The sequence below is a fragment of the Diabrotica undecimpunctata genome, chromosome 8, assembly GCF_040954645.1.
Source record: "Diabrotica undecimpunctata isolate CICGRU chromosome 8, icDiaUnde3, whole genome shotgun sequence".
NCBI classification, from domain to species: domain Eukaryota; kingdom Metazoa; phylum Arthropoda; class Insecta; order Coleoptera; family Chrysomelidae; genus Diabrotica; species Diabrotica undecimpunctata.
Genome location: NC_092810.1, coordinates 131,811,574 through 131,828,014, shown reverse-complemented (window position 1 = coordinate 131,828,014; position 16,441 = coordinate 131,811,574). Strand labels below are relative to the sequence as shown.

The 16,441-nt window shown below is 32.1% G+C and overlaps 1 protein-coding gene across 1 annotated transcript in view; it reads left to right on the top strand.

Moving 5' to 3' along the window:
• The first annotated feature begins 3,891 nt into the window (after window positions 1-3,891).
• The window catches only part of LOC140449120 (venom carboxylesterase-6-like), a 35,422-nt gene continuing 22,872 nt past the window's right edge, over window positions 3,892-16,441 (top strand). Inside the window, exons 1-3 of the mRNA XM_072542265.1 lie at window positions 3,892-4,074; window positions 11,478-11,600; window positions 14,902-15,030. Of these exons, the coding sequence (XP_072398366.1) occupies window positions 3,892-4,074; window positions 11,478-11,600; window positions 14,902-15,030 (435 nt within the window). The remainder of the gene's footprint in view (window positions 4,075-11,477; window positions 11,601-14,901; window positions 15,031-16,441) is intronic.

The following is a 16,441-nucleotide window of genomic DNA, read 5'->3' as shown; positions in this document are numbered from 1 at the left end:
TAAATAAATGATATAAATTCAAGTACTTGTGTTCTAGTTCTTAGTGATAAGTGTAAAATTGTAATAAATATATAAAGATTGTAATAAACTTGTAAGTGTTATAAGTGTAGAATCTTTGATAGTAAATAATGACAATAAATTAGATTAATAAAAATACTACAATACATTTGACTTATTGCTCCAATGGAAGAAACAGATTGTTAAAATAACTGGGGTTAAGTTAATAAAAAAATTACAAAGCACGTGGTGTTCGTGTGTATTAAGGTATAAAAAAATTGCTTATTACAAGCTTAAATTTTTATTTTAAGAAGATCTTTTGGAATTAATACATTCCATCATCAGTTAACTAGAAGAGAGAGTAAAAATACTAATATTAAAAAAACACAAGTTAAAATTTAAATATATAGAAATAACACGTTGATTTTTTACTACTTACATAAAAAGTTGTTAAAAAACATTGTATGGCCACTTAAAAAACTTTCGAAGGACATCCGTATTAAAATATAATCCTCATGGTATTTATCAAGGTAAATGCAATAGACTTAACTTATTGATTATTAAAAAAACTGAAAATGGGGGCATCTTACATGACCCCCTGTAGCTGGTGAAGTTTTTTCAACTTACATTACCTCTGATCTGTTCTGGAGTCTTGGGCTAACTGATATAAAGATGGTATGAAAAATCAGTTAGTACCCATCAATGTCAAGTGGAATGATGTAGTAGGAGCAAAAGTCATTGTGCTTAAGTTTGTGAATAGGCAGTTTTTAGTGAAGAATTGTGTTTTGTGTGTAGTAAGATCAATAGCAATTTTTGGTATTTTAAAAAGGTGGTAGAATGTAAAACAATGAGTGACTGTGATGTAAAATTAAATTGGTATACCAGGGTAAGGCAAAATTTAAGTTAGGTAGTTGAAATTAATAAATCATTTTGAAGGCGGTAAAAAGAATGTTATTACCTAATTGTTTCCTTGTATGAAGTAGATATAGATAAAAGTTGGTTTGAAATTTGTGGAAGATGAATCGAGGAAAAAGAAATAAAAGAAAGAGAAAGAAAAGGAAGTAGGAGATGAATGTAAAGATGTAAGCTGGGGATACTGAAACTGATTGTGATAAGAGATTGATAGATGTAGCGTGAGTATTTATAAGAAAACCTGTGTGATTAGTCAGATGGTAGTTATTGGAGAGGATGGGAAATGGGATATTGGAAAAGGGATGTTAGTGTATTAATGGTGACAAGAATAGAGTTAAGTATGGCGGATTATATAAGGTGATATTAAGCTATGGGAAAATAGAAAGAAATGTAGAAGTAAGTAAAACTGGATGTGTAGTTAACAGAAAGAAAGTTAATTCAGGAAAATAATTGTCGATGAAGTGGAACAAAGTCTCTGTTGATGCTGGTGTGACGATTAACACAATTGTGTTAATCGTCACCGTATTTAAAAACGGTGACAGAGACAATATAAAAAATTATAGGCCTGTTGTTATGTTATCTGCCATCCCTAAACTTTTTGAACTAATTCTAAACAAATATCTTACTTGGCATTGTAGGGATCTTTTGATTAATGAGCAACATGGATTTAGGCAGGGTAAATCTACATCTACAAATCTTGTTTTGTATCATGATTACATTATCAGGGCTTTCGAGGATGGGTACCAAGTGGACTCCATCTATACTGATTTCTCGGAGGCATTTGACACAGTAATCCATTCTCTACTCATCTTTAAATTAAGATGTATTGGCTTTCCTGAGTGGTTTCTTTCATGGTTAAGTAGTTATCTTAATGAAAGAGTTCAGTTTTTATAAAGGGTTCACTTTCAATTCCTATCTTTGTCAGTTTAGGAGTCCCACAAGGTTCACATGTGGGTCCTCTTCTCTTTAATTTGTTTATTAATGATATTTCTGAGTTAATAAAGGTTTGTCAGTTTTTGCTATTTGCTGATGACCTTAAGTTATATTTTAAAGTTTCAAATCTATGTGATTGTCTAAGGATCCAGTAAGACCTTATGTAATTGGTATCTTTCCAATGGTCTCTAGTTAAATAAAGATAAGTGTTTTGTTATATCCTTTAGCAAATCTAAAAATAATGTTGTGTTTGACTATCACATTAATAAAAGCCTTCTATCAAGAGTGACTGAAATAAAAAGATTTGGCAGTGTTATTTGACAGTTCCTTGTCATTTATCCCCCACATCACGAGATCTTTCAGTACCCACATATAGAATTTAATATCTTACTTTCGTCCGTAGCATCTTGTCTAATGCTTTTATAGTATGGTCACCATACTATTTTAACCATAATATTCACACCCTTGAAAAAATTCAAAATAAGTTTCTCCGAATTTGTGCTTATAGATTGTCTTCAGTAGAACTAAGGTCAAGGCTAAATATCAGTTCCTTAGAAGGCTACAGAAATAAATAAACTTTGGTCAACCCTACAGCAAACCAACATTAAGCATGGTCTTATCAAAGCAGTCCAAAGTCTGTATAATGGAACGACTGCAAAAATTAAAACTGGATCAAGGATATCTGAGGGATTTAAGGTTACGAAAGGACTAAAGCAGGGTTGCTGTATTTCTCCTACCCTTTTCAAAATTTATCTGGAACAAGCACTCAAGCTGTGGAAAAGAAAATGCAATGGCATGGGAATCCCTCTCAATGACGAAACTACACTGTACACCTTATGTTTCACTGATGACCAAATACTGATTGCTCAGGATCATGACGACTTGAGTTACATGATTCGGAAGCTAATAGAAGAATATAACAAATGGGGTCTCGAAGTCAACAATAAAAAAACTGAAACCATGTGTATTGGAGGGACAAAGCAGTCCATTATATTAGACGATGGGGTAGAAATTAGACACTATGATGAATACAAGTACCTGGGTATGAAGATAACTCAAGATGGAACACTCGATGCTGCTATAAAAGACAGAAACATATAGGGTAGAAAAGTCATATCCATGATGAACGGCATTCTGCAGGACCAAAAAATATCTAAAGCGAACAAACAACTCATATACAACACCATACTTAAAAGAGTAATCATATATGGCAGTGAAGTTTGGCCAATGAAACAAAGAACAGAAAAACTGTTAGTAGCAACAGAAATGAACTTGTGGAGAAGAGCAGCAGGCAAATCAAGAAGAGATGGGATACTAAATGAGAGAATACGAGAAATGATAGGAGTCAAGCATACAATAGTTGATGACATAAAAACAAAACAGGTAATATGGTACGGCCATGTACAGATAATGCCAGATGACAGGATTCCGAAACAGATTTTGACGTGGACACCACAAAGAAGAAGAAAAAGAGGAAGGCCGAGATGAAGCTGGAGAGAGGGAATTGAAAAAGAACTAGAGGAAAGAGAAATCCCTCCAGACCTATGGTTAAATAGAGAAGAATGGCGGTTAGGAGGCGGAAGGCGTCGGAAAACGCTGTAAACCGATAGTAGTAGTAGCTAGAAATCTAAGAAGGTCGTAAATTAGTAACCACCCAAGTCATTAGCAAGCCCGGTCGACCCTATTGAAATATTTTAATCCGCTTATCTATAATTCGAAAAATAGGTAATGAAAACAGTAATAACTAAACCACAATAATCCCCTCATTACGGATTTTTGGAAAGTTTGTATTTGCCTCATTATAAAGGTTGGGGGGAGAATTACCGAATACTAAATATAAAAACAAATGCATAATATTTGTATATTGTTAGTTTGAGAGATTGTTTAGTCCAGAACGTAAGAACTTTTAATAATGGAAAATTTTGAAGTGATTAAAACCACCAAGGGAAAACCTTCTGCTCTTCACGCTGGATATCAGTATCGAAAATATAGGAAGATGTTGTAACTTGGGTATGTGTAAAAGAACGTTACCACAACTGTAAAGGGAGGATGAAGACAAAACTGACGGAATTACTCGAAGTCAACCAACACACCTGTGTCCCCGATGTAGCTCTCTTAGAAGTAAAAAAGGCTACGTACATTTCAAAAAAGAGAGCTCGAGAAGAAGACACTCTAACCTCGGATATTTACAGGAAAGAGTTTGAAAAACTATTTACAAAAGGACTCGATTTTGTGAGTAAAGTTCCTTTGTATGCCTCACGTAAGTCTACATTTTGTCGTTCAAGACATTTACAAACTGGTGTCGGACCAGAACCAGCGTCGTCTATTGAACTAGATATCCCACTGGAAATGTTGACAATATTAGACGATGGTCAGAGTTTTTGTGTTTTGACGACACTGAAGAAGGAGCAAGAATTTTATGTTTTTTGACTTCGAAAGCAAAGAAAACGTTAGCAACAAAAACAGATTTTTTTGTCGACGGCACATTTAAGAGCTCCTCCAAACAGTTTACACAAATATATACCATGCATGTTGATATGGGCAGCACTGACGACGAAACAAGACTTGTTTCTGTGTTGTATGCGCTTCTACCAAACAAAAAAAAATGAAAACGTATAGAAGGCTGTTTACAATACTGACAAAAAAACTAGGCAGGTGAAAACCAACAACAGGGACGCTAGATTTTGAAGATGTTGTTATTCAAGCTCCCAAAACTGTTTTCCCAGATGTTAGACTGCATGGATGCAACTACCATTTTAATCAGTCAATAAATTTAATTTTCAACATAAATTGTGGCTTATTTCCCATTAAAATAGTAAATTGCATAAGATGCCACAAAGAAATAGCTTCAGAACAATATTTTATTTATGTGACACTAAGGTTTATTAAATCAACTATCTTCATTTTTTTTTAATTAGTGCACATAATTCCAGTAAACTCTCAAAAAAAGCAAGTTTTTTTATATCAAAATAATTCTTGCCGTAATAAAATTATTAGTAAACATTTTCTCCTCTTATCAACGTCTATGGTAAATATTATTTAAATCTTACAAAAATTTGGTTATAGAATTATTCATGTGATAGTAGTAGACAAAGGTATAAATATTATTTGTTTACTAGGCAAATACCGCACATGCAACGGTAAAATCAACATATTTTGCAAATGCAACGATAATAGCGTTTTTGGTCATGCGTGTTATAATTTACAGAGAGATTTGCAAAAAAGCAGTTTTTTTTGCACTAATTCATAAATTTTATTAATTTTTTTATTAACAAATTAAAATAATAAAAAAAATAAAATAAAATAAAACTTGCCCTATGAATGATGCTAGACAGATTTAGAAAATTTCGTAGGATTCTTTAAGACTTAAACTATCTCAGAAGTTAAATGCATATGGCGTTTTCATCGAAATTATTTACAAAATAAACGTTTGAAAAAGGGGTATGTTTTTTACTTATAAATAATTGTAATAACTTTTATATTTTTCAAGCTACAGACTTATACGTGCAACCATTGGATAGCTGGTAAAAAAACTCACATTAAAAAAAACCTTCTATGACCAATAGGAATAAAGTTAGCGACTATTTTTTTAAAAATCATATCTCCATTGTTTATAAACATTAAGAAGTAAAATTTGTACAAATTTTGAATGAAAATCTAAACTTTATATTGAAACATATCTATAAAATTCATCAAATTTTTCGAAACTTACAGCCTTTCGAAACGAAGTTACTTTCGAAAAATCGACATAGGGAAGTGGAGGGGAAACTGTTTCAGCTCCACGCTCCAAAATTTCGTCAGTCTCAGTGTAGTGGCTTTAGAAAGCAATATACTGATACTTCTTTGAATAAAATATTTTGTGTATTTTGAACAAAAAAGTTTCAACTAAACGTATTTAATTACTTTTTGATTGAAAATTGTACGTAATATTTAAAACTATCGAATTAATAATTAATTATAATAAATAATTATAAAAAAACACAACGATACACTTTCTTTAAATGATTTAAGATACTTACAATTTAGCAGAAATATCGGTAAATATCTTTTAAACTAGAAACTCTGCCACCAACTAAAGGTGCAGCCAAACAGCGTGTTCTTCGGGTTTACTATCAACTACAAATGTGGTTAGGTAATAAGTTAGATGCTTGTGTCTTTAATTTATACTCTAGATAATTTAATTCCCGAAGAGACATTAAAGCACATTACATGCAAATGCGCCACAGGTTGCAAAACTACTAGATGTGGGTGCAGAAAACGTGGTTTGAATTGTACGAACTTGTGCATAAATTGTACTGAGAAAGAAGTAGAGGAGAAAATATGCTGCAACCTCGGTACAGTTACGTTTGACGACGACAGTGATTTTGAATATGTATATTTAGAGACTAATTTAATAAATGAAGACAAACAACCTGCAACAAAAAGGTTCAGAGCTGACAGTGAAGTCGAATGAATGGACCAATTTTTAACTTTTAAACCAATGTATGTAAAGAACATAAAAAAAGTAAAGTTCAATAAACATTGCAAAATTTAATAAGACAGGTGATGAAAAAATCGACTTATTTTATCAAAACAGTAACGCAGATTAGAATAATATATTGTATGTCATATTTGTAAGAAAAATAGAATAAAAATCAATATTGTTAATTATAAAAATACAAACAATTATAATGAATATAAGGAATATAATAATAAAATGTGTAAAAAATTACCTGAAATTTAATTTATAAAATATATAAGTATTATTATATCATTGATATAAAATGAAAAAAAAATATACGTTGATTTTCCGGGATTTTCCAAGATTTCCGAGGAGGGGTGAAAAGAGGTTTCCCATATTTTCCGGCCAGTGAAAACTATGTAGTTATTCATATTTCGACGAGCTACCCTAGAATAAAAAAGAGGCTTCCAGCTGCAATGGAAGCCCAGATAATGTAAATTTTTCCTACGTGTTTCAATTTGAAGTTCCGATGTCGAAAAAAAAACGGAGCTGAAACAGTTATGCTCTTTACTTTTCTATGTCGATCTTCCGAAAGTACCTTCGTTTCGAAGGGCTGTAAGTTTCGAAAAATTGGATAAATTTTATAGCTATAAGTTTCAATATAAAGTTTAGATTTTTATTCAAAATTTGTGCAAATTTTACTTCTTAATGTTTATAAACAATAGAGATACGATGTTTTAAAAAGTAGTCGCTAACTTCGTTCCTGTTGGTCATAGGTTTTTTTTAATGTGAGTTTCTTTACCAGCTATCCAATGTTTGTACGTGTACAAGTCTGTAGCTTGAAAAATATAAAAGGTATTACAATTGTTTATAAGTAAAAAACATACACCCTTTTCAAACGTTTATTTTGTAAATAATTTCGATGAAAACGCAATATGCATTTAACTTCCGAGATGGTTTAAGTCTTAAAGAATCCTATGAAATTTGCTAAACGTGTCATCGCATCATTCATACGGCAAGTTCAATAGTTTAAATAATTAGCCTCAGGGATAAATAAATTAAATAAATTTTAAACTATTTGACTGATCGCGGGAAATTTCGCACAAATTTAAAAGTTAATAAAAAAATTAATAAAATTTATAAATTAGTGCAAAAAAACTGCTTTTTTGCAAATATCTCTGTAAATTATTTATCAATTTTAATTGAAAAAACGGGAAAATAAAGATATTCTTGATATAAAAAAATAATATAAATATTGTTTATTTAAAATATAAGGGAAAAAACGTATAGACAAAAAATCAAATTGTGAGCATAAATTATTGTTTAAAAAAAACGCAAGGTAAAAATACGAGTACCTTTTCATCTATTCGTCATCTAGTAACCCCCACCTATGTCTTAAAACTTTCAGATATCTGCGAAACATTTTTCGACCTTTTTTTAACCAGACTGGGCTATTGGTTTTCCGTCTAATCCATTCTATTATTTTTCGATCTCTCTTTGTTATACCTAGTATGCATCGCTACATTGAAATTTGAGTTACTTTGAGTTTTGATATTAACTGTTTCTTTAGTGTCCAAGTTTCGCAGCCGTATGTCATGATTGGTAGTATACACTGATCGAATGATTTGTTCTTTAAGTGGATTGGCATCTTCGATTTAAATATAACTAAATTTCTACCAAAGTATGTCCAAGCTAGTTTCATTCTTCTGTTGATTTCTGGGAGTAAGGAGCCAGATTTATGTATTAATTGTCCCAAGTATACATACTAATCTACTGTCTCAAGTGCAATGTTGTTTATTATTACATCTTGGACTTTCACTAACTCGTTGTACATGGTTTTTGTTTTTGTTAAGTTCATTTTTAGGCCAACTTCATTGCTAGCTGGATTTAGGTCGCTTATAAGTTTTTGTAGTTCTGCAGGATTATTACCAACCAGAACGATGTCGACTGCAAATCTTAGATGGCTGAGGTATTTTCCATCAATGGATATTCCTTTGTTCTGCCAGTTTGGAAGAAGAGCTTTGCCAGAAGAGCTTTGGTGATATTGCGTCTCCTTGTCGGAAGCCTCTGGTAGTGGGAAATTCTGGAGTGTTTTCATAAATTTTTATCTTAGCTTATGCTTGTCTGTATATATTTGCTAAAGTTTTTATATACGGTTTGTCAATGCTTTGGTTGCCCAAAGCTTCTATTACTGCGTTGGGATATATAAAATCGAAAGCCTTCTCGAAATCTATGAAGGTTAATGCTAGCGGTATTTTATATTCTTTAGCTCAACTCATTAGTTCTCGAAGTGTATGAGTATGATCTATGGTACTGAATCCACTTCTGAAGCCAGCTTGTTCTCTTGGCTGTGCAGCATCTAATGCGTTTGTTAATCTGTTGTTGATGATCTTTGTGAGTATCTTGTATACGATTGGTAGTAGACTTATAGGTCTGTAGTTTTTGATATCCTCTTTGCTACCTTTCGTATAAATGAGAATTATGTTTGCTGTATTCCAGTACTCTGGTATGCATCTCGATCTTAGGCATTCCGTAAATATGCCTGCTAAGATTTTCCTGGTATCATTGCCAGCGTATTTAAGCAGTTCCACTGTTTTACAATCTATTCCAGCTGCTTTACCGCTTTTCATTTTTGTAATTGTTGATTCTACTTCTTCCGGAAGGACTTTTGATACATCTTCTTGGTTACTGATTACTTCTTTAAGTGTGTTAGGGGCTTTGTATAGTTCGCTGTAGAATTTAGTCACGAGTTGTATTATTTCATTTCTGTCTGTAATTCTGGTGTTCTCGTTTGTTGGAGCAACGATTTGCTTCTTCCAAATAATAAACAAATAATTTCTCTATTATAACAGCTATGGAAGCGTATTTTGCAGTACTTCCAGATTCTCACCTAAGGGATGGAATTCATAAGATATAGTATTTATATATATATATATATATATATATATATATATATATATATATATATATATACTATATACCTATTAATAATGTTGATTGTTTACGTCCTAGCCTTATATAGGAGGAAAAAATTGAGGGGAGTGACTCTAGATGGCAATTGGTGAAGGGCAAAATCACTAGTTATTCAATATATTATTATTTTTATTTCTAGCGCCACCTATTAACGTATCAACAAAGTAATTACTTGTAACCGATCCGTCAAAGTCAAACTAAATATTCAAATTAATAATAAAATATAAGTAAATCACTTAATAGTAAATTTAATTATTATTATTATTATTTTTCGTCAAATGATAAGATTAGAACAGCTATGGAAGCGTTCGATTACACGATGACAATTGGCGAGACAATTGTCAGAAGACAACTGACTGGCATGAAATTATTGTCTTCGTCAAAACACTAAGTATGCAGGGTAAAGTATTTGGCAGAAGAGGACCGGGACGCCGTCGTATCTCGTGGTTGAAAAATCTCCGACAATGGTTTGGGATGACCTCAGCGGAGCTGTTTCGCAGAGCAGTCAACAAAACCATGATAGCCTTGATGATCGCCAATATCCGGACCGGATAAGGCACTGAAGAAGAAGAAGTCAAAACACTTCAGGCCAATTGCCTTGCCAACTGCCCTCACAATTGGCCCAAAATTCAGTTGTCTCCGGGAGTAGACCGAGGACAATGAGCTGCGCCCAGTGAGGCCCCCACCACTAGAAATCTCAATTTTCGCGACAATTGGCGCCGTGTAAACGGTGTAGGCCAGTAGTGCTGTCTTGTTTTTTGCCAGTTCCCTCTCCGGACACAACAGATGACGAGCAGTCGGCCATCTTTTAGCTGTCTACTGCCATGGCAATAACTAGTTGGCCCCGTATAAACATCTTCTCGTTCAATTGGACTGGCCTCCGACAATCCGCAAGTACGTGATGACAATTGCAGAATGACAATTGTCTCGCCAATTGTCATCGTGTAAACGCGGCTTAAGGGATGGAATTCATAAATTGAAAGTGTATTGATATTCTGGGAGACTATACTGAATAATAAAGTGTATTTCAAACTATAAAATTGTATTTTTTTCATCGAAACGCAACATTTATTGAATAGCCTATTAGATTATAGATAGGTTTTGATATCTATTTTTTTTATCTAGTTGATCTCTTTTGTTAGTTGTTTGTTATTGACTTAAATCATTTGCTTTTTAAATCTCGGCATTTGAATCATATAATCTTAAATAATAAAATAAAATCTTATTTTTGTTTTCTAATACAGGATACTTACTTAATACTAAAATAAATATACAAGCCTATTTATACTACCGCACCATCAAACAGGACGTTTAAATTAAAAAATACCTTACTTAGTTTATTCATTCCGGTTGCGATAAAAATTTATAAAAAAATATGCTCTCAAACAATAGAATATATTACTTAGGATTAGGTCTGAATATTTTATTTCAAACGATAATTGTAAGTATTAATATTTTAAATTATTATCATTATTATCTTTGTCTTTATAATTTCTTCATTTAACTAATTTCATTTCTTCTTAAGTTCCTCTTTTGGGTCATACCAATATCAACCACCATTACCGACATGTCACGCTAAGCGTCTCCCCCAGTTTTTCTTCTGTCTTTCTTTCTTACTCCTCCATGGGGGAAAACATTCCATATTTAACTTCAGGGAGTGCTTTACGGTTTTTCTAAGTCCTAAACCCTAAAATCTTTCGTTGTTGTCGAATCTTGGAATCTAAATCCATGATTAGTAACTATTATATTGTAGCTTACCTTTATGCCCTTGGTCATTATTCGGCTCATCATTTTGGCTCAATTATTTATCCTAAAGACAAAAGGGTGCTTCTAATTATCGGTTCTTTTACCCGAAATTTGGTTTCTTTTAACATGACGACTTTCTTTGCGACATTTTTGGAACTGGTAAATTGCCTCTCAAAAAACTTTTAATATACATTTTATTAGATTTCCGAGAATATTCTGAACATTTATGTTTGTTAACTCTGTCTGCCAGCATTAAATTTTTCGTCTTTCACTATGTACTCGGTGAATTCTGTTTCATTAATTTTAGAATTATAAATAAAATGTCCACTAGATATGTTATTGATATTACTAAAATCAAACCTTCCTATTTGTTTGAATCAATGGCAAGATTAGACTATAACTCCAAATAGTAATCCTGCTATTCCTGTGCCTCTACTTGTATATATACTTCGACTCAATTAACAAATTATTTTAGTGTATTGAAGTGGACACAGAAGAGGGAAGAATTTTAGGGCGCACATATTCAACTGCGTATGGAGGTAATATATGCTATGCATTTCAAGGAATACCCTTTGCAGAACCACCTGAACGATTTGAGGTAAGGACCAATCTAAGACATTAAGGTTATTAACAACATAATCATTGTTATTTAATTAACGAGATATTAATTTTTTTTTAAATTTTACATATAAGTACTTAACCGTTAAATTAGTATCATACACATTGCGGATAGAAATATTTATGAGTAAGATTTGTGTATTCCGTTCTGAGTTTATTAAGTCTTGTTCCTGATTTGAAATAAGGTTCGATTCCAGGTTTAACTTTACGTAGTTATAAATAGGATAGTCTCACTCTTAGTAAACTTAGTCATCACTTTTGATACATGCACCATAATTTTACTTATAAAAGCTGTCAGAGCCAAAAAACTGCTTCTTCATCATCATACTGCTAAGATAGAATAAAGGGATACTCAAAGGAACTACATTTCTAAATTTTATTTGTTAATATTAATAAATTATTCGTTTAATAAATACCAAGCAATATCTTAAAGCGTAGAATACCTAGCCAGCAAATATTATTTCATAAAGAGAAGAATGAAGGCGAGTCTCAAGCACCCAAAAACTGGAGCCACCCAGGTAAGTATAGAAGGCCTCTGCAGTAATTTACTCGATCTACCAGGATTGAAGATTATGGCGATGTACCTCCCGCGCGTCATATGAAAAAAATTATTGCAAAAAATCCTAGAAAAAAAATACCAGACATTAAAACCAATGGAAGACAACCTAGCTTATAGAAAAAGATAATGAGTTTTAAAACCTAGAATATGCATGGTATGTATTCGGACTAAGCTAGATAAGGTGCTAAAAGAAATTAAGGGATTTAAATTAAATTAGATAAAATTTTGTTCAATTTTGTAGGGGAGCAGAAAAAAAAAACAGAAAATCAACCTAGGTGATAAAGAAAATCCTATCACAAAATATTAAAACATGTATAACTTTTGCCATGCCCTTTTAGACACATCGCATCGTATTGGACACAACTGCACCTTTTAAGGATAAGGTAAAGGATAATTTTACAACGGATTAACTGACTTAAAAGAGAATATTGTAACCAGGAAGGAAGTACTTCTACTAGTTGTCTTAAATTCTGAAAGCAAATGAAAAGAAAATAGCAAAGAGGTCGGTCCATTTGGAGAATAAAAGCGATAAATTAAAGTATAAGTTTTGGAATCATATGAACCTTAAGGTAATGAATCGACATCAGTACAAGAAAATCCATCTCAACTAACTAGAAATTTGAACTTAATAACCGATTAGTTTATATGCAAGGTAAACTCCAAATTGAAGCCTAATTACTTTAGGGTTCATCTAGGAGCAGAGTGTGAATATGATGACCATTTACTTAAGCGTTATTAATATTTATATTTAAAGGAAACCAACGACGATATGAATATGAATGTTCAATGACACTGCAAGAAACTTCTTGCTAAAGGATACTAATATTTACATTTAAAGGAAACCAACTACGAAATTAATATGAATAATAAGATTATAAGATAATAATAAGAGTTCAATAATACTGCAAGACATTTCAACGAAAAGTACTAGTATACCAGGTTTTGAAAAAAGTCTACCCATTTTCTGTATTGAATGAATTTGAATTTAAAATTAAACAATATTTGTTAATCTATTTGAGAAGCGCATAGTAAAAAGAACAGACATGGATGTGGAATAAAGAAATGAAAGCTCTTGGGGGGAAGAAGAAAAATATATATGTATAAATAGCTAACACTACAGCACATTTAGGAAAGATAACATTTCAACAGCTTAAATAACGAAGTAATAAAGGAGTGAATAAAGCTAAAAATTAGATGTGAAGCAAAGCCTGAGATAACGCAGAGAATTTTTGGGTAACGCAAGAAGTAAAGAAGCGTAGAAAATAAATAATTGTAGAATAACACATAGTAAAGAACGCTAGTATATTACTACAATATTTACTACAGTAATTAATTTCAGTAATTGATGGATTCGACCGTTACTTGATGGAAATTCATTTTATGTAACAATAAAACACTGAAAACTTTGTTTTCAAAACTTCCACAAATTTTTATTTTAAATTATTATCACTACAGCTGTTTCGGCTGATTGCCTTTCTCAAGTGATGAAAGGCAATCTCACTTTCTAGCGAACAACCTTTTAATAGCCAATATCTTTTTTGAACAACAACCCAGAGGGTACATTCATAAAACTCACCTGAATATAGAGAAGAAAAAAAAGCCAGGAATCAAATTGACTTCACGTATATAAAATCCATAAAAACCTATCCTGAAGAAGCAATCTATATACAATTCAATTGTACCGAAGTTTAGACTCAAAAGATTGAGAATAAATAAAAACGATAGTGAACCCAATACGACATGGAAAAATAGGGAAGGAAAAATGGAGAAATAAAAAAAAATGAATTCCTTTAAAAATAAAAACATCAAAGATTTAAGAAGAAGATATTTGCATTTATGAAAAACGACAGGAAGGGGTATTGGATATTAAAAACAATCATGGACCTAACGAATAGGAGAAAAACAAAAAAATGCAACTCATTGATTTCTGAGGAGCAATCGCCATTGTTGGTTCTCAGGGGGACCAACTATAGAAATCTGTCTATCACTTTATTTTATTATTTTTGTTTTCCTGGTGTTGATCTGAAGTCCGAATTCTTTGCTTATCCGGCTTTGCCGTTCAGTAATGGTAATCATTTCGACTTAATTCGCTTCTTCTTAACGTACCCTATCAAGTCCCCTTGACGTTGGCGATTAACATGGCGAAACTGTCTCTGTCTTGAGTTATTCTAAAGAGTTGTTCAGCTTTCCTCATTCCTGTCCACTCCCTGATATTCTTCAACCAAGAGGCCTGCTTTCTACCAATTCCTCTGCGTCCTTCGATTTTACCCATCATAATAAGTTGAAGAATATTATATCGGTCTCTGCCGACATGCCGGACTGCCACATTTGTCAGCATAGCCGTCCATAGAATTTTTAGTATACGTCTGTGCAGCCACATTTCAAAGGCCTCCAGACGATTAATGGTGGATATTTTTAATGTCCATGCTTCGACATCGTATAAGAGGACTGACCAAATGTAGCATTTAACCATGCGCTTTCGAAGTTGAAGTTGCAAGTTATCATTACAGAAGAATGACTTTATTTTTAAAAATGTCGTGCTGGCTATCTCGATTCTACGTTTTATCTCTTGATTTGGATCTAGTTGTTCAGTAATATGGCAACCAAGATAATTAAAACATCATTCGCTACTAGTATAAATGTATCATCTGCGTATCGCAGGCTGCTGATTTTTCTGCTTCCCACACTAACACAAACTAATTATTTATTTTTCTATTTTTAGCCACCAGTTCCAAAAGCAGTTTGGAGTGATACTTTAAATTGTACTTACGATAGATCTTCCTGCGTCCAAGGTACTACTGAAGTTACTGGTTCAGAAGATTGTTTATATTTATCTGTGTTTTCTCCAAATGTAAGTATTGATTGCAACTCGATTTATCCAGCGAAGACTGTACTAACTCATTTTTTTAAGTTTTCGAATAAAGCAAGATAAAGTTTTGATTAATGCAAAAAATCGGGGGTTCTTATTTACTAAATTGTTTTTATATTTATCCATTGTTTTTACCGTATTGCTCCATTTGTGCTTTTAAATATGTCAATTTTGTTTGTTTATCTGATTTCTGAATGAGTAGTAAAATATTCGCTGGAAAAAAATCGGGAATATAAATAATACATACCATCGTTCTGTGAAACTGTATTTATAATTAAAATCAACATAAAAGTTAAATTACATAATATTATAAACAAACATTATAAGTCTTCGTCGTCATATACAGTGATGAGTGTCTTACCATCCGGCAAAATAGCGGAAAGGATAGAAGACAGATTAAGTTGTGAGATAGTACGAGATAAAGCTAGTTCTTGACGTGGCTGTTTCACTTCAGTCATAATTATACGGATGACCTCAAAAATATTTTATTTTAATAATTTCTGATGTTAGAATAAATGATTGAATAAATTAAGATATATTATAGTAAAAAACATTATTTATTAGCGATTTTAAATTATAAATCTTTAAGTTTATTTAATAATAAAAATAACTTAACTGAAATATTTGATTAAACTAAAGGTAGGTATGTTCAATCCGAAAACAATTATTGTATGTGCAATTGGTGTAATAGTTAGAGACGTGGTCTAGTGACAAGAAGATTGAGGTTCAATTCACACCAAGAATAAAATTTTTGTTTTACTTAATCAAAAAATAATAGAAAATATGATACATATTAGGTAGAAAGTTTTCGAAAAACTCATTATTTACAATTTATTCTTATTCCAATGTTAAAAAATAAAAATACAAAATAATTCAAATTCAATTTCAGTTTTACAGTCTTCAGTTGTGATTGCAAAATAATCCGGTTAAGACTGTTTAATGCCAAATCCATCACTAAATTCTCAGTGTTAATATCAATTCCTCTGTACAGGTAATGATTTTCAAAAACAATTAACAACATTGTAATGTATGCGCGCGAACAGCTGCCTGCTTTACAGCTAACCAAATCATCAAATTATCAAATAATAACATACCGAGAAGTGTTTTGAAACTTTTTATTGAAAAAACAATTCGTGAAAATGGTTTTAACGGTCGAGGAAAAAGTGCAAATTGTTGTCTGGCATGTGAATGGATTATCAGAGAACATAATTAGACAACAATTTGTAAATATGTTTTCAAATAGGCCAACTCCAGCACGATCAACAATTCAGTCTATAATACGTAATTTTTTTACTTATGGATCCGTGTTCGCTCCAAGAGGAGTTCGTAGACGAAGGGAGGTAAATCCAGATTTGGAACTAAGGGACACTTTGATTTGTGCAAGTATTGAGTA